This window comes from Amblyomma americanum, chromosome 10, assembly GCF_052857255.1.
Source record: "Amblyomma americanum isolate KBUSLIRL-KWMA chromosome 10, ASM5285725v1, whole genome shotgun sequence".
In the NCBI taxonomy this organism is placed as follows: domain Eukaryota; kingdom Metazoa; phylum Arthropoda; class Arachnida; order Ixodida; family Ixodidae; genus Amblyomma; species Amblyomma americanum.
The window spans coordinates 80,387,574-80,411,765 of record NC_135506.1 but is presented as its reverse complement, the minus strand read 5'-3'; the positions used below and the strand labels follow the sequence as shown (position 1 = coordinate 80,411,765).

The 24,192-nt window shown below is 43.4% G+C and overlaps 1 protein-coding gene across 1 annotated transcript in view; it reads left to right on the top strand.

The window, feature by feature from the left end:
• LOC144106613 (DDB1- and CUL4-associated factor 10 homolog) overlaps positions 1–19,641 on the top strand; it is a 168,394-nt gene extending 148,753 nt beyond the window's left edge. Inside the window, exons 6-7 of the mRNA XM_077639460.1 lie at positions 4,952–5,161; positions 18,266–19,641. Of these exons, the coding sequence (XP_077495586.1) occupies positions 4,952–5,161; positions 18,266–19,000 (945 nt within the window). The 3' untranslated portion in view covers positions 19,001–19,641. The remainder of the gene's footprint in view (positions 1–4,951; positions 5,162–18,265) is intronic.
• The last annotated feature ends 4,551 nt before the right edge of the window (positions 19,642–24,192 follow it).

Here is a 24,192-nt window from a genome sequence, read left to right as displayed (position 1 = left end):
GACTTTACCGTACAGGCATTTTTTCCTCTCTTTATTATGTCCGATATGTCTGCAGAACGACATGCTGCCTCTATACGGGGCGTTCCATTTAATTAAATACAAATTATTTATTAACCATTGTGTTCACTATGCATCACAGCTTTGGAAGTTGATTCATTTGGTCAAGCCGATTTTTTTGTGAAGCTTAATGTAAATCATAAATTCTTATTTATCTAACAGGTTTGGACTGCCTTTTTAAATCCTTCGTTTTGGTCAAAACTATAGTGAATTACATAAGGTGCCCAGTAGACCGCAAGCATTCCACCCTAACCTATTCGTTACCATTTATTGAAATCGTGAAACCGCTTTATAGGCTGTCTTTTCACAAAATGTTCAAAGATGATGACAGCTACTAATGCAATGACTAAGACGAGAAATAGAAGCGGTGTTTTACCGGACTGTAGCAGATGCTGGCAACACATTGATGTGAATCCGTTTAGAAATGATTTATCGGCAGCAGCAAAAGTACTTTTTCAATTTTTTTTCTATGTGAAACTAAATACGGCATTTGCGCGATTGTATGTTGACTCGAGTGTAAGTCGACCACACCTCCCCCATTTCATTTCTGAAAAAAAAGCTTGAAAAATAATACATTGCGACAGCACTATACTGCGGCCTTCACTTATCGCTAGCCGCTATCGGCTGTATCGCGAAAGAGCACCCGTGGGCACAATCCAAACGAAAATTTATTACTCACTGGACCCACCGCGGTAACTCAGGGGTTAGTGCGCTCGGCTACTGATCCAGAGTTCTCTGGCTCGAATCCGACCGTGGCGGCTGCGTTCTTATGGAGGAAAAACGCTAAGGCGCCCGTGTGCTGTGAGATGTCAGTGCACGTTAAAGATCCCCAGGTGGTCAAAATCATTTCCGAACCTTCTACTACGGGCACCTCTTTCTTCCTTTGTTCTTTCACTCCCTCCATTAACCCCTCCCTTAAAGCGCGGTACAGGTGTCCAACGATATATGAGACAGATACTGCGCCAGTTCTTTACCCCAAAATCATATTACTAATATTATTATTAGGCACTGGTCTACTCGTCCTCACTAGCGCTGCCGCCCTGATCGCTGCAGCGGTTTAACCGCTGGTAGTTCTAACATCGTTGTGCAGTGAAATACCGTACTTCGCAAAAAAGCCACATCACAACATCGCGTGGAAAGGTTGAAAATTTTGCCTCGCTGCAGCTGCCACACTAGTATCAACCGTTGCATACATCGAACTTGCGGCGCGGCTCGCAGTTGTTCGTTTCTTCGGCGCAAATAATGATCGCCATCCTAAATGTAGCCGTGAACGAGCGCTGGTCACTTACCGGACCAAGAGCACAAATGACAAATGACTAAGCACTACATTAAAACCTTGTGAAACGCGGCTGGCAGTAGTCGAATGCGCCAGAGCCAAAGTGAAACCGCGTGAGCGACGTCGACTTTTCTGTTCGCTACGGAGACTCCCCGGCTCCGGTTCCGGAAGGGGGGGGGGGGTGCCGCCGCAATTAGAACAGCGGCCCTTCCATAAACTATCGATGCTTCGTTGAGCGCCGAGTGCGCGTTTGAAATTGAACAAAAAAAACTTGTGCGACACCTAATAAGAGTAGAAAGCGAATGCGCTATCGGTCCGCCGTAGCTTTAAGCAGACGCAATCTGCGGCCACGTGTGGGGAGGAGGAGAGACCTTAATGAAACAGCAGAGGTCTGTCTGGTTTTCGGCCTGGCATGCTACTCCAGGAAGGGGTGAAAGAAGAGAAGATTAGACAGGATGCTGCTGAAAAAAAGAGAATAGAAAAAAAGGGTGAATGGTGATATGAAGCACACACACACACGCGCACACACAGGCACGCACACACACATCAAATAATATCCACCAAACTCGTGTCTTTTGATAACGCTAAAAATGCTCTTGTCCCACTCACACCTGAAGCCGCGTCCCTCCAGGGTCCAATGATATTCTCTAGGTGCACGAGGCTAATGTGTGGGGAGTGGACTGGTGCCGGTTTTCTGCTTATTGACAGGCACCATCGGCAGCCTCGCGATGGGTGGGGATGCCAGTTCTGCCCGTTGACATAGCAGCTGCTCAAGGCCAGCACCGAGAGCAATGCGACGGTGCCGCGCAGCAAAAATGCAACCAGGCTTTATGTAGCATGCCTGATATCTCGTTTGTCTCGCCTTTATTTATGGAGCGATGCTTTGGTTTCAATTTTACATCCCCCCCACTTCGGATTTCAAATTTTGAAAAATAGGTCAACATAAAATCATTTAGATAGGGCAGATGAGTAGACCCTTTTGTTATTCTTGTTTTGCTGAGCCATAGTGCACGTGCCATTTCTTAGCCCTCAATGTCACTAACAGAATTCGAGATATTTGCACTTACTTATCTACACGATTTTGAGTCGACATATGTTTTTAAATTTGAAAGTCCGAAATGGGGGTGACTTACAATCGAAATCGAAGCATGGCACCATAAATAAAGGACAGAAAAAGAGATATCGGCAATGATACAGCGTGGTTGCATTTTTGCTGCGCGGCTCCGTCGCATCTCTCTTGCTGCTGGCCTTGAACAGCTGCTATGCCAATGTGCGGAAACGTTACTCGTTCCCACACTCCGCAGATGATGGCGGCTGCTGATAAGCAGGAAACTGGCACCTCCCCCACCTCACTTCCCCACATGTCGCTGCAGATTGCGGCTGCTAATATGCCGGAGGGGAGAGGGCTGATAACACTATCGCTTTTTACTCCTAAAGGAGAAGCTTAAGTGTCCTACAGTTTTTTTCTTTCAACTGTGCACTGGCCGCACAAGGAAGTGTCAATATTGATGGAAGCGCCACTGTTCCAATTGCGGCGGCACCGCCACTCGGAACGGCGGCGGTGCCGGTGAGTGTCGGTAGCTAACGGAAGCGCTGACGCCACTCATACATAGTTTCTCTTTTGCTCTGACGCATTTGACAGCCGGCCGCGTTGTACAAGTTTTTAATGTAGTGCTTCGCCAGTCTTCATTTGTGCTCAGAGTCCGGTAAGCACCTGGCGCTTGTTCACGGCTACTTTCTAGATGGCTGTCGTTCTTTATGATGAAGAAACGCACTGCGCGCGAGGGCTCAAGTTCGACGTTCGCAACGCGTGTTGCAGCCTCAGGGAGGCAAAAGTTTCAACTGTTCCACGTGATATCATAGTGCAGCTGTTTGAGACGTGGGGGATTTCGCTGCACGACGATGACAGAACCACGTGCTGTGGGAGTGCAGCAGCGATCACAACGGCAGCGCTAGTGAGGATGATGACCCATGTGTAGATGAGTATTACAGTGACTAATACATTTTCTATTTTGTAACGCGCTCACGGGCGCCTCCACATGTGGCAGCTAACAGCTGACAATAAGCGGCGGAGGCCGGATGAGGTAGTCGCGCTCTACTGTTAAACAGCAAAGTTAAGCGACCTCCATGTTTTTTTTTCTGACTTGCGATATGTGGGCGTCGACTTACAATCGTGTAATACTTTAATTTAAACAACAATGCGAGGGCAATTTTTAGATTTAAAGCAAAAAATGCTGTTACAAAGTTTAGCAAAACACCGCAAAGAATTTCTGTCGCAAAATTTAGACTCCACCTTTTTTGCAAAAATGCAAAATTCTAATTTTTCTTAAATGTCATCATCCCCGGTAGGGCGGTGACGGCGTTCATGAAGTTTGCATGGCGTCGCGGAAATGGCTACATAGATACAGGTAATATTGTAAGCTGTGTGTATAGGTTTACGTCACGTCGCAGTGTGTATAGTAGAACGTGTACAGCAGAGCTGCAGCAGCTACTTCGTACAGCCATGTAGAGGTAGAGCGTTGCCGCCTACGTGGCAATGCGATACCCTCTGCCCATCACGTCACAGCGTGCGGTGACTGTGCTCTCGAAGTGAGTGAGTGGGCTTTTACCTTCTCACAAGTAAGCAGCCTTAAGTGTCTCTGCCGACTTTTGCGGCAAGGAACGGTTCCTGAACAATATTGTTCTAAAAATACCCTAATTAAGGCATTTTCTGACACTTTGGAACACGACATTTCGAGGAAATAAATACTTTTTCTTCAAAAGAAGGCTTCTACGCACCTATTTGGACTTTTCAACCGAATCTAACATGTCATGAAATTGGCGCCTCTGCTTCCACATGGAATGACTATAGTGAAAAATCTGCTTTTGAACAGTACAAAGGCATTAGTTAGATGAAAAACAGCTTCCTGAATGTGGCTGTATTATGTATGGCTTTCTAAAGGTTGACTAGGATCTATGTGCCTTGTAATCTGAGTGTAGTGAATTGTATATTTTTTCTAAGCTATATTTATTTCGAGAATGGTTAGAAACTATAGAAATGGACGAGGACCGACAGCAGGTAAAGAAAACAAATGCGAAACTACAGGTTCAGTGGGGCCGCATTTTTTTACTTCCTGTCCTCGTCCTTTTGCGCCCTTTCTAGCCCTCCTCGAAAATGAACCAACTAGCCCCGAAGAACGTTCTACTAAAGTATATTTGTTTCTTTACTACATACATCTTCACTTTAATAGGGAAAATACATGCATGTCTGTGGGAATTTCATTAGGACCGAGGTATTTCTTCACTTACTTCGTAACATCACTTCTTGGCGGTTTACTATATCATGTATCTATAATATATGCCCTGTATGTTTATTTAAGTTTATCTTATTTCTACGGATGGGAGAGAGAAATTGCCCAAAGAAGGAATTGTAGCGTGTTGGTTCTATCTGAAAGTTTTCATTTAGTTGGCAGGTTGATTTGGTTGAATGCTAGTTTTACGTAGTCTCCCAAATATAGAAAACCTTGAGCAATTGTTGAGAGCAGTAACATTGTTGCGAAGATGAACTTGTTTGCTTAACGTGACTGTTTCATGGCACGTCGTTTATCGTGGTCTTATTCATTTTCTTTTGATGTGAAGCTCCCACAGATGTACCGTTGGCGGGCCTCTGAGAAAGCAGCCTACCACATAGGGGACTGCAGTGCACATAACTTCACTTCACAGCGCAACAGGGTGGAGCTCATCTTTGACTTCCCGAATGATAATGATGTGATCATCTCATCCCTTGAGGTGCATCCACATGGCTGGTGTGTACTGTCTCGTAACACAAGCAAGAACGAAAACTCAGAGGTGGGTGCATTTGGGCAACAATGTGTTCGTTGCGGAGACTTGCAAGGAAAAAATGCCTGCCTCCATTTGCAGCCAGTTTACTTTAGGTGCAAAGTGTCATGTAGAGGTGATAGCTCCGACGAGTGGCTGTATTTGCAACTAGATTCTAGCTAACAGGAAGATCTTTGTGCAGGAAAAGTAGCATGTGGTATGTGGTGTTTAACGTCCCAAAGTACTACGTGGGTTATGAAAGGTGCCGTAGCTGGGAGTTCAAGATGAATTTTGCTCACCTGAAGTTCTTTAAAATGCTCTAAAATTGCAAACTACAGGGCGAGCTACCTTCTGCATTGCCCTTGCATCGAAATGTTGCCACTGCCGCCAGGATTCAATCCCACACTCTTGCACTCAGCAGCCAAACACCACACCCACTAAGCCACTGTGGTGGGTGTGCAGGGCAGTACTCTTGAGTTTACAGCATGCACGGCCTCTGCAAGTAGCTTACCGTATTTACACAACTGTAAGTCGACCTATTTTTCAAAATTTGAAAATCCGAAGTGGGGGAGGGGCTGACTTAGAATCGAAACCAAAGCATCGCACCATAAATAAAGGCGAAACGAATAAGCTATCAGGCATGATACATACAACGTGGTTGTATTTTTGCTGCGCGGCTCTGTCGCATCACTCTTTGTGCTCGCCTTGACAGCGGTTATGTCAATGGGCAGAACTGGCATCCCTACTTCACCCAAGGTGGTCAGTGGTGGCTGTCGATAAGCAGCAAAACGGCACCAGCCCACTCCCCACACGAGGCCGCAGATTGTGTCTGCTGATAAGTGGCGGCGGCCCGATAACGCATTCGCGTTCTACTCTTAATAGGCGTCATCCAAGTTTTTTGGTTTTTTTTTCAATCGCGCACTTGGTGCTCAAAGAAGCGTCGATATTTGATGGAAGGGCCGCTATTTCAATTGCGGCGGCACCCCCTCCCTCCCCCCCCCCCCCCCGGAACCGCAGCGGAGCCGGTAAGTGTCCGTAGCCGATGGAACAGCCAACGCCGCTCACGCGGTTTCTCTGTGGCTCTGACGCATTCGACTACTGCCAGCCACGTTTCACAAGTTTTAATTGTAGGCCTTCGTTATTTGTGCTCCGGGTCCGGTAAGTGACCAGCGCTCGTTCACGGCTACATTCAAGGTGGCTGTCATTCTTCAGGCCGAAGAAACTAACTGGGCGATACAGGTGTGGCAGCTGCAGCAAGGCAAAATTTCCACCTTTTCCACGCGATGTCGTGATGTGGCTATTAGTGAAGTGCGGGATTTCGCGTAACGGCCATGTTAGAACGACGAGATGTGAGACCGTAGCAGCGATCATAAAGGCAGCACTAGTGAGTACGATGGCGCACGTGTGGATGAGTAGTCCAGTGGCCAATACATTTCCGTTTTGGAATGTGCCCATGGGTGCTGTCGCGCGCGGCAGCCGAAAGCGGCTGGCGATAAGTGGAGGCCGCTGGATATTGGTGTCGCGTTCTATCATTAAAGGTTAAGTGTAAACAATGCAAGGGAACTGATGTGGAAAAATTATTTGATGTGAACTTTATTTTGTAAGAGACACCTTTCGTTCGAAGAATGGAACCTTTCACGACAGTGTGAACTGAAATTGACAGGTGAGTTTAAACTTGAAATAAAGCATGCACCCTTTCAAGGCGGTGACCAGAGAGATTGGCTGGTGCGCCTATGCTGGAATGGTCTCAGAGTGATTCTGGAGCTTGCCTGGTTGACAAGCTGAAAGTTTGTGCCATAAGGTGCAGCTGCACTGACTTGGCATTACGGGAAACAGACTTTTGCTTGCGAAATTTTCTTAGTGTAAAGCCAGGTAACAGACAGACCTATAATTTTTTGTATGCAAGTTTCATAAAAGTCCACAACTGCTGCATAAATTTTGAGCGAGCAGCCCACTTTTTGGTACGAGTGCTCTCTACTTTCCAACATTAGAAAGGGCTAGAACTTCACTTCCTTGTGGCCTGTATTCTTTGTCAGTGTGCAGGGGGAATGTTGTACACGCATTAAATATCACTTTTGAACTCTAGGTTACGTCCATGTGCGATGTATAATGCATGTGCACACTAAGGAAATCCAGGCAGTCAAAATTATTCCCAAGCTATCTTTTATGGCGCCCCTTTCGCGTTTCATTCTTTCCTTAATCCCTTTGCTCAAGACATGGTTGAGTTTTCTAGTGAGAGTGAGGCAGTTAGTTCTCCTTTTCTTTCTTCATAACCAATTTCATATTCTTTTCTAGTTGCTGTATTTGCTAGAACATTCCAGGTATAATTGGATTTGCACGTTCACAAAATTTTTAAATAAGAAAACAAAGGCAATCTTGTCTTTCGGAGATACTTTCAAAGTTTAGCAATTAGGCTCTTCGGAAGTCAATTTTATTTTTTTCTCAACTGAGTCGATTTGATTCCAACAATGCTTTTCCCATGGGCATGATTTAAGGTGACAGATAAGGTTAGAAGTTTTATTTTGGCAATGGCGATCGGCCAGTGCCGCATGGCGGTTTTTATTGATTCGATACACATCGACTCTATGAAGGTTCGCGGTGGCCAAAGGAATATCAATGATCATTAAAAAAATATCTTCCTGATTTATTTGCAAAATTTAGGCAGTACCCAGTTCAGAAACTAATGTTTATTCGGTTGCCAAACGACAGCTCCACAGAACAGCCAGTGGTTAGATGTGAACAAACCGACTCCGATCTTGCGCGGCGTAGCGGTGTTTCACTTGTTTTCAGTTTTTTTTCACCTGTTGGAGCATTTTTTGATAACAAAGACCAAGGGGTGCCCCGCCAATGCTGTACCGACCGAAGCTATGAACACGACAAAGATGATCGTTGATCTGCGGTAGCTTCGCCGGCGAAACGTGAATGCTTTTAACACAAAGCGCGCACCGCTGTCCATCGTCGCCCTGCCATCGCTTTCTCCAGATTGAGCGGAACTGTGAAGTATTTGAATAGTTTTTCCGAAAAAAGTCTGAATGTAAACACCTATTACCCTAGCATTCAGCTTGTTTGACCTCAAGCTTCGATTTTTTTACATGTTGGTACGCCTAGCGCCATCTGTTGGATCGCATGTTCACTACTCACTCAGCGGTCATTGAAATTTTCCATGTGGCAGCGATGCATCTGCATGCCTCTAGAAAATGTTGAAGGTCATTGACTCAATAGGCATTGAGATTGCTCTTGTTACAGGATCATTATTGAGCTTTCTATCAGGAAAAAAAATAAATCATCTATTGTTGAGCAATGTTGCAGTACACATGTCGGTTGCACCTGATACCCCTCCTACTCTCCTATCCCTAGACTAGTCGACAGATATTTTTCGCGAAATACAAGCGTGATTTGACACGCTGCTTTTCAAAATAGATGTGAATGTGCACAGTAGGCTGCATGCACCTTCTGAATGCATCGTTAGCCGTCCACGCTGCTGCCCTTGTAGTCCAATATTTCAGCATTGTGCAGAGATTTCTGAACAGTATTTCACCGTAGCGTGAAACATGTTGAGTAATTTCTGCCTTCTTGGCTGTTAAATGGACCAACAACTCAAATGAAGATCACAGTTTTTTTTCACTGCAGGAAAACACTAAGTGCCCAATGTGCTAGATATCGTAATCTTTCTGCATAGGAGCATTAAAAGATTTTTACCGAGAATTTCTCGGTCAGTGTGTGTGTCCATGCTGGAAACCATGATCAATGAGCGCGACAGTGATTGCACGGTGGGATAAGATGTTGAACTGTAACCTAATATTGTCCCAGGCGCAAAAAAATTGAACAGTTTTACCCTAGCCTAGTGCCTAATTGAGTTTTCGCATCCAAAGTTGATATTTACCGGAGTTTTACTGGACTGTAGTTACCAGTTAAACTAAAATTCAAAACACCCTGGCACAACATATCATCAACAGTTCAAATCACGTCATTGGCGTTTTGATGAGAGCGCTGTTTTTTTCTTGAAGGGTGCACTGGAGGTAGTGTAAAATAAAATGAAATATAAAGAAGACTGCTTAAACACAAAACAGTCCTCATGCACTCAGAGGTAGTATTTTACCGAAAAGGGGTCACGTGGTGAAATACACCGATAATAAAAAAGTTTAACCGTAAGATGGCACTTCAGTTTGCTTTATGTGATTTTCAATGCCAAATTGAAGTCATAAAACCTTGTTTCTTTGATATTAGTGCTAGATTCTTAAACTATTGGTAAGATTAATTTCCACCAAAACCTCATGCCACGCTTCGGTCACTTCTTAGCCCCTAAAATTTTTATGAAATGATGAAAGTGAAGGCTCTTGATTTCAAATTAGTTTGCAAAACACTCTTTTCGAAGAGCACATAACTTCTTGACGCAATTCTCACCAGTAGCAATGTACTTCCATTATCTAGGCATTAGTCTCTGCATGTTACTTGGAAATATGTTATGTGTTATGTACGAGGCTGTTTTGTCTCATCGATTTTATAATCATGCCTCATTCCATCAGAATTTAAGCTTTTTTGTAAGATGAAGGAATATTTTAAGACTGCATGTTTTGCATGGGACCAAGCGATCAGCAGAGGAATGCCCCATTGGTGTAATCCGCAGCTCTTCCTGTTTTTTGTGCAATGGCGTGCAAATAGTGCACACCTGGTGCATATACATCATTACTGATGGGGAGTATGTCAAAAAGTGATGTACGCTTCGGAAAGCAGACGTTATAAAGTTTCATTGAAGGCAGCATCTTTGAACTTGATTGCTTGACAGAAGGGTTATAGCGTAGAACGCATAACTTATTTCTATAGTATAAGGAGGGAAAACAGTCCTTGCAGGTATGTTATTTTACATGATTCTTTGAAGTTGCATTTGATGTCTTATAGAAAAGTGTACTTATTGTCACATACCAGCAATATTGAGTTTGGTCATAATTTTGCAGGATCCAGAAAACATTAGTAATACATGCTTGCCTTGGGAAAATTCTTTGCCACTTGTGTGCACACGTAAAAAAAAGCCATTTGGGTGCACCAAGACAAGAACTTTGGCAATACGGGCCTTCATTCACTTTTGTGATGTTAGAAAGTGTGCCGTGTCTTTTTAGTCTTTTTTGATCTGCCTCCAACCATCATCATTATGCCCCATCGTGGCCCTCTTTTTTCTCCTCTTCTCCTTTCCCAGTGCAGAGTAGCAGGCCAGATATTCATTTTTCCAACCAAACTCACTGCCTTTCCCGTCAATAAACTCTCTCTCTCTCTTAGCACTTGTTCCACCAACAAAATCAAAGCCAGAGTACTCTTTATGCTTAACAATGCAGAACTAATTCACATGAACGTTAATTCTAAAGCCGTCTCTTTTTAGTAAACTCACATGAGTTGATACAATGCTGTTGAGCGTATTAGTGTCCAAACATATTAATTAGCTTTCCAGCAGTGCTGAATTGAAAAACTTCCGTTTACTTCAATCTGTGAACCTTGTGCCATATTGCTCTGGAATGCTATTTCCAGTGATAAAACGAATATTAGTGAATTTAAGCAGGCGGTAAGAAACAGAAGTCAGTTGTTCAGCATTTTTCTTTATTTTCAGAAATTCTGCTCCTGATTTCCATTGCTCTTTATTCTTTTACTTATGTGCATTATCAGCTATTTATGTATTTGTTCAATGGGTACGCTGGCCATAAAGAGGCCACAGCTGCAGATTAGTCTGTCTGTGCATTGGACTGTGTAAAGAGATGCAGTGCGGTGGACATGGCAGCAGAATAAGAAATAAAGCAGAGAGCATAACTGATCTAGCTTTTTTGTGCAGATACTAATTTGGCCTTCATGTAACATGCAGTTAGGCACACTGTGTTCCTTAAACTTGGTGACCACTTGTTTGGAGGCATCAAACAATGTACACATGTCCTCCTAGTTGACTTATCATATTTGTCTAGAACAACAGCCCTAAAATCTTTAATTCAATGATTGGCTGTAGGCCCCATATGAAATTACCGAAAAATGAACTGGTAAAAATATGTCGTATGAATATGATGGGAGTGAGGAGATCTTGCCTGACGTTTAAAGCTTCAAGCAAAACATTACGAGTTAAATGCGGAATTCCTCAAACTGGCACACATACCTGCATTAAACTAAAATGACCTTCTGCGGTGAAAATTTCGTGGCGGTGTGTCTTCACCACGCAACTGCACATGGGTGTACAAATATCAGCTGTTGTTGAACGCATTACGATTACCTTTTAATGCGCAATTACTCTACTTAGTGTTTGCACTGTTTTCAATCCAACTTTTTAAGCAGAAAAAATATGTTGCGATGGCTATTGGGCGAGGGGAACAATAGCAACCTTAACTTATTCGTTACCACGTCAGTATGCATAAATATCCGATGATATAGGTATTCAAAGTGCAATTTCAGTGCTGCCGTGTTTGCTGAAGACTTTTTGGGCTATCTACTGGGTAGTTTAGATGCTCTACTTTTGTTTATTGCGCAATTTGTATTTTTCCTTCAAGGCGGCAATTTTTATAACCCTTGAAGTTGAAGTTCCAGCGCAGTTCACCGCGGGGAGGCGCCAGCCGCAGGGACGGTGCATCCTCGGATTCAGCTGCATCTGCAGCAGATGTTTTCGATGCATCAAGCAGCACTGATTCTGACGATGATAATGCAGATTATTAAACTGCAACGTAGGCATGAAACGTGGGGGCCTCTCTACCCGCAGGTTCCGTTTTCCGCTTGTCTGTCTGTTCATTCCTGAACGCGATCTCAGTATCGCACTGATGAAAAGACTGAGATTTCCTGTTTTTGTAGTATCTCAACATCATATGGGCAAGAATTACTTTCATTGGCCCAAAAAGAATTGACTTCAGGCTCACTAGAAATGAAGGCACCGACCTCGGATTAATGCTGTACAATAACCAAAAGCTGCTCACGAAAGCTGTGGATGTTTCCAAACTGGTACTAAATTGCCTGAAACGTGTTCCAAAGTGGTTTTTTATAAAACCAGACAATTGTAGAGTATTTTCAGAAAATTTACCATCAAACCTGTCGGCATGAGAAAAGCACCAGGATGCGGCTAAATAATCCACACTGCTTCTTCGTCCAGGTTACGGCATGGTTTCTCTTCAGCACCACGCCACTATTGTCACTACTCTTGATATCAGCAGGCTGCCCTGCGACTTCAACGACCCGTTTGATTCGGCATTGGTGCAAGACAGGTACCTTTTCTTCGCCGCCCCTCCATCACATGAAAAATCCGGGTAAAAAACGACATGATATGCAGCCTATATGAACAGCTGGCTAGATCTCGGCGCCATTAGTGGGCGTGACAACAGCACCAGTATCGGCTAGCTAATCCTCTCGGCTTGTTCGTCCAGGTTACGGCAAGGGCTTTCAGCGCCGCGCCACTATCGTCATCTACCTGTGCTATCAGTGGACTGCCCTGCCACTTCAACGACCCGTCTGATTCCGCATGGCTGCAAGACAGGCACCTTCTCTTCGTCGTCCCTCCATCACATGAAAGGTCCGGGTCAACGGCGACCTTATATGCTGCCTATAATGAAGAGCTGGCGGGACTCCGGTGCTTTTAGTGGGCGTGAGAACAGCACCAGGATGCCTGAGCTTAAAGACAGGCAGTGATGCGATAACCCTCTATTCTGTAGCATACGTCACATGCAATCAGAGTTCTGGGCTCAGAAGAAAAACTATTCAGTTTTTTTTTCCATCCAGCTTGTCGGTTCCGTCCTCTGAAATTTTGATCGACAGAGCATACAGGCTCGGTGGGTTCGCATCGGAAAAGGCAGACCAGTTATTGCCAACGTTTCATCTTTCAAAGAAAAGCAGAATATACTGCTTAACAGTTCTAAGCTCAGAGAGGAAAAAAATACGTTTATTGAGGATTATATTTCATCACCCGTCACGCTCGAAAAAAACTGACCGAATTTGGCAAATCCCAGCTTTTGACATTCAAGCATCGCTTCTACAAGCTTTTCATAAAAGATAAGTGCTGCACCTACAATCACTCTGGTCATTCCGTTCATGAAATCCCAAGCGCCTTCCCGTTACCGACCAAAAGTTCTGAGGATTCTATGATTGAACCCACAGTGCCTCCGCGCCACCGACCGAATCTGTTATCAAACAGCACTGCAGAAAGGGCAGCGTAACTAAGTCCCCGGCCAATTGTCCACTGTTTTTCTTGTTCACAAATATTCGTAGCATAGTAGCTTAATACGATATTTTTTTGTTAATGTTTGCGATGCTCACATTGTATGCCTGACTGAAGCCTGGCTATCGGCGAAGCTAAATAGTAGTGCTTACCTGTAAAAAGCGCTATAAAATTTATTGGTGTTAAAAAGGGACCAGATTTGGCAGAGACGTGCTTGTAGCTGTTACTGATACCGTTATGTCTTTTCCGATCCACTTTGTGAACGCATTAACTTGTCCTGCTCGAAATTCGCACATGCTCTAGGAAATTAATACTGTGCGTTTGCTATCGTCTGCCGTCTACCTCCCCCACCTTTAACGAACTTCTTGATGTCATCCATACGATTTCCGTCCGTTATCAGAGCAGTCCTTTATTTTACTGGCCGATTTTAATTTCCCCATCATAAAGCAATCTAACGCGAGTTCTTATTGTGGTCCTTCTTTAAGTGAATACGACATGTTCTTGAATTCGTGCAGTAATTTTTAATAATAATATTAATTGGTTTTGGGGGAAAGGAAATGACGCAGTATCTGCCTCATATATTGTTGGACACCTGAATCTGTGTGTTGTAACCCCTGATATCCCGGTGCTGAATTTCTACCGATGGATTCTATAATATTTAACAAAAACTTTTTCATCAAATGGTGTTGATAATATTAGTTCAAAGTTCTTGACTAAAACCAAATTATATAGCGCAATAATAATGTCTCACCTATTGAAGCAATCTCTAGAAACACCTGCATACCAGATGGCTAGAAGGTCGGTAAGGTGATTCCCTTGCACATTTTTTGGTGATCAACATTACCCATCTCACTTATGGAGCACGTTATTTACTCTCACCTTGCATCATTCCTTGATTCTAATGACTTTTTTACTGGCATTCAAAAGGAATTTTGGAAGTATTCTTGTAAAACATAGCTTTTGACCTTCACGCATGATTTAAATTCACTCCTTGGGAGGGGTTCTGTTGTCGCATTCTTATTCCTCGATTTTTCAAAGGCGTTTCCAAAGTCTCTCATCAACTACTTTTTCTTAAACTAAGTAAACTTAACCTTGTCCCTAACGTTCTTAGGAGGCTGCATTCATTTCTCACTAATCGTTCACAGTTTGTTGCCGCAAATAACGCTTCTTCCTTCACTTCTCCCTGCGAATATGGAGCGACAGAAGGGTCTGTACAAGGGCCTCTGCTTTTTCTTATATACATCAATGACTTACCTAACAACCTATGTTGAACAATAAATTTTGTTTCAGATGACTGCGTCGTATACTGCATTATTAATAGTGATTCTGATGTAGTTCTTGTTAAATCGAATGTTAATCATGCTCTTGAATGGATAACGGGTGGAACATGGAAAAACTTAAAATGCAAGTATATGCGTGTTTCTCGTCGTAACACCACCTTACCTTCATTTCGTCTTAATTATAGTAGCCTTGAGTCTGTGCCTTTTTATAAATATTTAGGTGTATCTACTTCCCATATTCTTTCTTGGAAAATACATATAGATCATGCAAGCGGCAGCGATAGCCTCATGGTGGGCCACATATGCCGTGACTTTATTCTTTCTTCTAGCTCCGTAAAATTGCTAGCCCAAAGTCGTTGGTTCGGACTAAACTGGAATATGCTGCATCCATCTGGCACACCTATCAAGATACACTAATATACCATCTTGAATCTATACATAACCGTGTGGACCCCTTTTCATTCTCTCGAATTATCACCGTAACTCTAGTGCTGCTGTCATGAAATCAAGCTGATCACTGCCACTGCTGTCTCAATGTAGAAATATATTCCGCCTTTGTCTATTTCACAAGATTTAGTAGATAACCTCATCCTTAAGAGAAAATTTAAAACACCACCTTGCTATCTTTCAGCTCAGATCAATCATCGTAATAAAGTTGGTATTCTTAAATGCCAAACAAATCACTTTTATAACTCATTCATCCCTAGCACATTGGCACAGTAAAGATACCTTCCCCAATTGGTCGTCGAAATATGTGACCTTTCTGTGTTTAAATCTACTTTTATTGACCTGATGGTAACATACTACATGAAATTTTTGCACACTGCCATTTGTTTATTCTTTTTCATACCATCTGGGGTTTTAAACAAACCTTGTTTCTTTTTTTCATTTTCACAAATTCTGTTGTTTACTTGCATCACAGTACATTTGAGCAATAGTTATTTCCTGTCTGGTCGAAAAAATTTCTCTTTATGGTTTTTTGCGTGACATACTTGTCTGCTTTTATTCTTTGCTCCTAATTTTGTGCTAATAGCTGTTAATTTGTTTCATTGCATTGCTGTAACCTATTCAATTGGGCGAGCCATAATTTTGTTCACATTTTATATAATAGTGACTGCTGTTCATTTTTTATTATTTTGTCCATTGTACCCGACTGCCCTCTGTAATGCCCCCTGGCCCTGGGGGTACTGAAATGAATGAATGTATAAATGAATAAATAATAAATAAATAGATAAATTAAACATAGATAGAACAATCACAGATATGAAAACTTATTGGCTATATTGAACTGTTATAAATGCTTTCAACAAGCACATTCATTTCTTACTTTACATACCAAACGCGGTTTGAAATAAAGCGCATATATTAAACTGCAGAGTGCCAAGTTGTGCACGCTCGGACGGCAAGGAGCAGGCTTTGCCCCATTACATCGGTGACTAGTGGCCGTTAGCAGCATGGTTTACGCATTAGATCACATTAGCCAACAGCGCCACAGAAGAAAAAGTGACGAGAACAGCTGGTAGCCAGGCGGTCGGTATCCGTTTTCATCTCTCAAACCTGTAGATAGTGCCCCACAATTAGTGACATGGTGTGTTGATGTATCTTTCCAGCAGCCGTTTCTGCTCACGTCTTCTGTGCTCACAGAGAGGAAGTGGTGAAAATGGCGGTAGCTTTCGCTCTAACCTCCCATATTTTATTCGATGCCGCTGTAATACAAGGAAGCACTCATTTGGTGTTTGACCTGTCGTCGCCGCTGCTTGCCGTGGTGCTTTGCGAAGAAGCCAGCGTAACTGGTGTTTTCTGCTAGGTTTTTTGCGGCCTCCGCAATCCTGCAAGCGACTTCAAAACGGTTCTAATGCTTCAGAAAAGGTCTCTTTCATAATCCGCTGTTTTGCCGGTTTAAGTTTTGTTGCTCCAGCAAGGCTTCTTGTCAAAATTGCTATGACACATTTCGTCTATATTGAAATTTATTGATTTTTGCCTATTTGCCATAATTAGTTGTTCTTCAGCAGAGCAAGGGACAAAGCACAAGACAAGTGCACAGACACGCCGCTCTGTGTCTGTGCTCTTGTTTTGTCCTTTTCCCCCTTGCGTTGCTGAAAATAAATGTCACGCCAATTTGCCCAAGCTTCTACAGTTTCTGCTCTAATGAGATTTCACGGTGTTAACTTTATTTTTATGTTGGTACATCCTCTCAAACCATGTGCCAGATATATTTTGTTTGTTTGTGCCATTTTTTGCTTCTTTAGAGAGGTTTTTAGCTCAGACTGATAATGTCGTAAAATACATTTATGAAGCCGTTATTTGATACATTTCGTTTTACTTTGGAATTTTTTGCTCGGAGTGAAAAATTTATATCAAGGGCACTGAAAGTGCCTTTTTTCACTGTCAGGAAAAATTTCTACTTTAGAAAGTTTGTGAGCTATAATTTAAAAACTTTAGTGCCTAGTTCAAAATAAATTTGAAACAATTTGTGCGTTTGTGATTGTGTTATTATTTTTCTTCAAAAAAATAATACCTTGTTAATGGTTTTTTTATTTTTAACTTATTGTGTGTTTGCTGATTCTTCTTGCAATATTGACAAGTATTCGTTTTGAAATAAATTTCTTCAGAAAGCACATTCTATTGCCGCCATTTTCATGAATATTGCATTTTTTACCCATTGTTTGCAGGACAAATTTCTGTCTGAGACTTATCAAAAACAATCATTTTTTTCATGGTGACTACTGTTAGTGGCACGGCATTTGTGCTTTCTGTATGCATGCAGGCACTGTATGCATGCAGGCAGCTACTGGGGCCACCTCGGGTTTAAGTCTCTCACTCTTGCCAGCATGCATTTACCATTGTGCCAGCTTATTTTTCGAGTACTATGAAATGGTTATGTCCACATTTGAGGAAGGCCCTTTAAAGGACCTTGGGCACCTAATTGTAGTTGCATGTCTTCGTTCAAATGATGCATTAGACATTTGAATCACTGCGTGTTATTCATCTAGTACCGCTAAATAATTAGAATTAAATTGCTTCTTCCGTGCTGTTTCGGTTTCATGAACAGAACGATGATTGTGACTGTGTAGGTTGCCTTTAGGTGACATGAGACACAAAAAAATTTGCACTATACACACTGATGTGTAGTTGTTATTCGCTACAGCACTTATAAACCAGCCTGATTCAAGAGCTGAAATTACAAAAAACGAAGCATCAGCAGTTGTATTACAGATTTCATGCCTGACGTGGCCTAAAGATCAACTACACGTAAGAGCCACAGTCTGGTTGATGAAACCGAAACAGCGTCAAGAAGAAATTGAATCATATATTATTTACCAGTGATCGGTAATTATCACAGGCAAATCATCTATTTACCGTCTATTGCGTCATTTGAAAGATGGCATGCAAGAAAAAAACTTGGTGTCTAGTCCTTTAAATGTTGTCAATGCACTTTTTCTGGAACTATTGGACAATTAAATAGGTCAGATGCGAAGCTTTCTGCCCCCAAATAAAAGTCGATGGCTTTACTCATAGTTTCCCTGCGCACCTGCTAAATGTGCTTTGTCCCCAACCTGCTTTACTAACAGTGCCTGCGTACTTCAGCATAAAAAAAAGTTCGGGACTCTTGTTGAGCTAAACAGGTTTGCACTGTCTTGTTATGTTCAACCTCATGTGAGCTTATTTCATTTCTGTTGCGCACAGTGGACCTATGTACATGACATTCAAGAACCACCAATGACCGAGGGCAACAGCAGTACCAGCCACAGTAATGCTCAGAGTAGCTCGTACGAGGGACAGGTCTGGCCCAGCACGGACTCTGAGCTTGACGATGAGCTGCACATCGAGGGACCGCCTCAGCGGGAACCCCAGCAACCAGCGTCTGCGTCCCATTGGACTAACCCCTTGGAGCGCCTGTGGACACCATCGGTCTTCATTCATGAGGAACCCACAGATCTTTCCGATTCCCGCATTTTCCACCTGGCGCAGGGTGGCCCCCATGGACCAGTACTGACTGAAGGTGCTGTAGAGGATGCTGTGAGGCTGCGTCCTATTGAACCACCTTTTATGGGCCTGCAGCCATTAGGCTGGCCGGGCAAATCTAAAGGTGTCCGGTGCAAGGCCGCACAGCCACGGCTGCTTTATTACAGCCAGGAGCCCAATTGTGGGATGGTCTGGACCGAGCAGCTGTGCTTCAGCACCGACGGAAGACTCGTGTGCTCGCCACTACAGCGGGGGGTGCGCCTATTAGCTTTTGACGCAGACTTACGGGAACTCAGTGACTGTGCGCCCACGTTGCCTCCTCGGCCACTGGTCCCCGTGCTGACCAATGTGAGCCACTCCAACTACGTTGTGAGCACCAATTTCTCACCAACCCATTTTCTGCTGGCCTCTGGCTGCCTGAGTGGACAGGTGTGCTTCCACCAGCCTGTGTTGTGAGTTTAATGGACCATGAATGCAAAGATGCACATTTTGCCTTACTGCCCATGGAGTCCCAACAATTCATGGACTTTTAGGCCCAGTGTTGGAGGTGGTACATCATGAAAAAGCAACCCCAACAACTTGACAATGCGGGCCAAGATGTGTCGTCAGGCTGAAATTTTTTTTTGGCCATATGTGAATGTTAATAGGTTGAGCATTTTGGTTAGCAGAAGGCGAGGGCAAAAGCAAGAAATGGTTTTGTACTGGTGCTGGGGGAGTGAACTTCAAGTACCTTCTATAGTCCATGACATAACTGCCTGCAGTGCCAGCTGTTTTTCCTAGTGCTTGATGGCTTGTAATAAAGATGGCGGCGAGTTTAAAAGTGTGCGGTGCCATCCTTGTGTTTTATGTGCTACACTGGCAAAGCAGCAAATTTAAATTGCGTTTTGGAAGTTCATGCTTTCGCATTTTATTCGGAGGTATCACTGCAGACGCAGACAAAGGTATTTAGTGTAGTGAAACTGAGTAGGGGTCCTAGGAGACAAACATGATGTAAATTGGTTTAGGCTATTTGCATCATTATTGCCACAATTGCGGGCGCCAATTTTGCATAGCTGAACCATGCGCAAAAGTGGCATCAGCATAGTGTGCACTTTACAGCTGCTGATTGCATGTAACTATTCTTTTTAAAACACTTCAACTGGCCATGAAGCTCTTGGATAACAAAGTTGGCTGGTGGGCTTGGTATGCCACCAACAATAACCACGCCAGTTTTGTGTTCATTTGGCGAATGGTGCAATTTACAAGTTTGGCCTACGTGGGCAAAAAGTGTATGCCACTGTTGACTTGAATTTTCGTAAATATTTTTAGAAATCAAACTTCTATCAGAGTGGTCCCTAACATGCAAAGGTCCTACCAATGGGGCAGCTGGCGGGATGGCTGCCTCGAAAATAATACCGGTGCCTCTCATATCTGCTAACCCGCCTTTTTCATATGGCAGCTCTGTGCATGTGTGGCTCTTCTCCTCCAGTTCCACTTGTTGAAAATGAAACCGCGTGCTCCTTCTGTGGATGCGTAGTTCATGTTAGTGGCAGGTGCATGCGACAGACGGCAGCAGCTGTCGAGCATACTCACGAGCCACTTTGCGGGTGCAGCTGGCTCCTAGTGGAGCCAGATCGCGCCTGTGTCGCCCAGGTCCATTTATTTTCATTAAGTAGCATTCAAATCCTCGCCACTCCCCAGAGGGCGCCGTATGTAGTGAAAATTGCTTTTGAGGGACGGGAATTAACTGTAACTGTCACACTTGATTTTATCTGGCCTGCTTGCACTGACCTGCCTCAAATTTAGCAGCAGTGCACCAGAGATTTTCGAGATCTACTTTGCGCATTCGCACTGCCTCTTTTTTAAAGCTTGGCACTGTTGCACTTTTATTAGGCTAGACCTGCTAGCACTGAGTCGGGATGGACTTGCTTAGCCCGACACTTAACCCGCTTCTGTCAGGTTTACATGTAAAGAAGAATTTTTGGGCTGTACAGAAGCGCATGTACAATAAACACGCATCTATTGTCTGTACAGATTCTGCAATGCACTGGCTATCCCATTTTTAGTGCTTATTTGTCCACTTAGCTACAACAACTATCTTGTAATGGCCTCTCAACACAAGGCCAAGTTGCACAATGAGTAGTGCCTGGTGTCCAGCAGGAGGCACAACAGCCTTGACAAAACTTGTATATATCTACACATACAAATCTACGAGCTTGAGCTTGCCTTCAGAGAATGATGCAGCGCTGATTGGTCTTGCAGGTCTGAAAAATGTACCAGGCACGTGAGCCACTTATGCTATTTAGCATGCACCTGCGCAACAATCAACACACGGTGAATGCCTACAACCTGCTACTGTTTGCACCTCTTGCTCTCCTTCTGGTGTTTGTCAGGAATATTCTTATGGCATCACCAACCTTGTTTGAGCATCATATCATTTTCAGAGAGTGCTCTCCAGACCTTGACAGACATTGGAGACTAGTGCTTGTGCCTTTTCTTACCCAGTCTGAAGTTCTGACGTCTCCACTGTTTTACATGCAAGTGAATGCAATTTCCCATGTATGGCAACAGCCTGCTGCTTTGAGAAGCAGCAAAGTGTCGTGCTTCTGAAGACTGCTCCCTACAAATGTGTCTGGATACCGTGTGAGTTTGGCTTTCTGTGATATGTATTGATTCGTGGTCACACCCCATAGTGTTCCTATGAGGTTCCTCACATTGAATCAAATGAACTTTGTGTGACCCTGTAGAAGCAAGGTCCTGCCTTGCTCCACTTAACATTTACAATTCTATCTATTCACAGTGTTAGCTGAGGCTTAAAGCAAGAGCGGGTGCTTGAAAGCAGTTAGAGAAGCCAAAGATAGCACAGAGCTGGTCGAAGCCATTAGCAGAGGCAGGTACAGCGTTTCAACAACCATAACAGGCAGCGTACTAGAAGTGAGGCGTGGTGTAGTGTAGATGAATGCCCCCTACAAAAAGGTTATTACACAAAGTACCCAAAATCACTTTTATTTAGAAAGTCATCCGTTTAATGCCAACTTCTCAAGTTGAGCACAAATCGTGTCTTGCACTAAAAATAAATGTTCTTGAATCCTTTTAAAAGGCAAATTTACACTACACAGAACAACCGTTTATTGTTCTTCTGTTTAACACTAGTCACTTAGTGCCACCTGTATGCAATGGCACCACATTTACTGTAGACCGCGGCTAATCTGCAATGTGTTGGTCCTGAAGCATTTCAAGGTATTGGGCTACAGTAGGTTTGGGCTGGATGACAGTAGTGTGTAGCAATACCTTCTTAAGGATAGCACTGCCACAATTAACACGAAATGCATCTTTCTCATTGCTTTGTCCAACTGTTCCACTCTCCACTTCCAATAGACCACACTGTAGCTACTGCTCGCCAAGTATTTTTTGCATAGTAAGGACATGGCACTGAAGAGGGCAACAATTGGTACTTTTGTGTCTGGCTTTTTTTCTTCAAATACCTAGGCAGCCCAAAAAAAGGCGTAATTGAAGTACAGTACATTTTAGTGGGCACTCTAAAACTCCGAGGCCGGATGTGATGAGGTCTGGGACATGTTCCCACGAGGCCTCGCTTTGCTAGCAGGGAGCAGGGCGTCGCGCCAAAATGTCTGCACGCGACGTGTTCCTGATTCTGAAAAGAGCTGCCACTCCTATTACAATCACGCCTTTATACTTATGCTGCGGGCCGGGACACATTTTTCTTATTTCTCACCTCTAGTCCCAATGTAATCTACGTCATCATCACACATATTGTTGGTGCTTAATGGCGATGCGGACATGACAATGTCTGTTGGTGCTAGTATCGCAGCAACGCTGGTGCCCTCTCTTGTTCAGTAAGGTACCGAGACAGGAGGACACTGCAGGGAAAGGAATCTTAAGGAGTCTGAGCAGGGTGAGTCACCGCAGCACGACTAGCTGAACAGTCAGGCTATGAGCCGTGCTGGTAAAATATCACTAGGGAACATCTGTATATGTTGCTGTCCAAACAGTTGCCCAAATGCCGATGTGCAAACAGTTTGTGCCAAGCATAAACAATGCTGTTATTGTCAGTTACAACTTCAGAATGTGGGAGAAGCAATAACTTTGCAGATTAAAAATTGTCATTTGGGCTTGCCATTTATTAAACGGCTCGGAACTGCAGCCACTCATATAAAGAATGCAAACCTGGAGCAACGTTATAATGTGAACGTTGAAGTTGCACAAAACCAAGCTTCCTTATGAATGCAAGTCGTTTGTAATGGAAAGGTAAATATGGCCTTTATAGAATTTCGACACAGAAAAAGCAAAGCAACTCTTTACTTGCAACAGCCACACACACACTTTAATTCCTGTACCTTAATGACATAAATCATTTTCAATGCAACAAAATGCTCTTTGCATTAGTATCAAATATTCCTACTGCCAAGAGTGCAGCATGCATTCACAGCTCCGCTTTTCACACTTCCGTGTTGCTGCGTGCACACCTTGAATGTGCTTCAACTTTGACTGCGGATTTTGGCATCCACAGGTGCTTTGGCCTCCGTTCCAAGACACCTCGCCAAAACGCACACGTGCGTTCTGGCAAGATGGGAGACCGGAGCCTATTGTGGAAGAAATGTACATATTTGCTGGCAAAGCACGGCTGAGCCAAGAGCGTCCAGAAGAAAGTTTTTGACACCAAACCAAAAACTATGAAGTGTTGCCTGATATGATAACTTTGTACTCTGTGTACTGAGACCATCTTACCAGAACCAGTAGTTCCAATGCAATTAAAATCTATGCTAACCACGTAGAATACTAGAAACCAGTTTTCACATTCTTTAATATCAGTTCATTACAAAACATGGATTATGCACCACCTGCTGCAAGAAACCAGTCCAAGGAAGAAAAAAGAAAGCGAGACTATGAAGTGTGTGTCAAATTGAGTGTATCAGTAAGATAGATGTTGAATGAGTAGGATATATATCAATACTTACTTTCAGCAGGCAAGCCTGGCACTGAGCGTCCTGATGCAGTGGAATACACACCACACTGAGAAGTGCACTGGAAGCTACACAAGTCTGCATTCGAGACCTTATGAAGAGAAAACGCCTTTATCAATACTGGAAAAAGGAGCTCTGTTGGGCATTTGTTGGCCAGGCTCTTATTGCTTGACCTCAGCACTTAAGGGCTTTCTACAGGATTGCAAAAAAAGCTATGATAGCTTTTACATCAAAAATATTTATGGTAAACCTTGCATTACAGCATACACTGTGTACATTTCACTTGACAGCTATTGATAGACTGAAAATTGTACAGCGGGTAGCCAAGCTAGAACAAGTCGCATCCAAGAAATCTCGTGCATCTTAAATCACACATTACTGGCATCTTGGGCCACAGGGTTTCAGCAAGGCAATGTATGCAGACTTTCAAACAGTTATCTGGGCTCTTATGAGGATGAACAGCCACTAACTTTATAAGATGGCGGATAACACTGCAGATCAGAACTAATGCAAATATGTAGCTTTCAGATTGTATCAAGCTAATTTATATAGGTAGCAAGGTTCTTTTCATTTTCAGAAAAATGGGCTACAACATTTGCCTAGAATGTGCACACTAATTCCCTTTGAGAGGTGCAGTAGCCAAACAATTTTCCGGACTGCGATAGCTCAGACTGGTGATATATC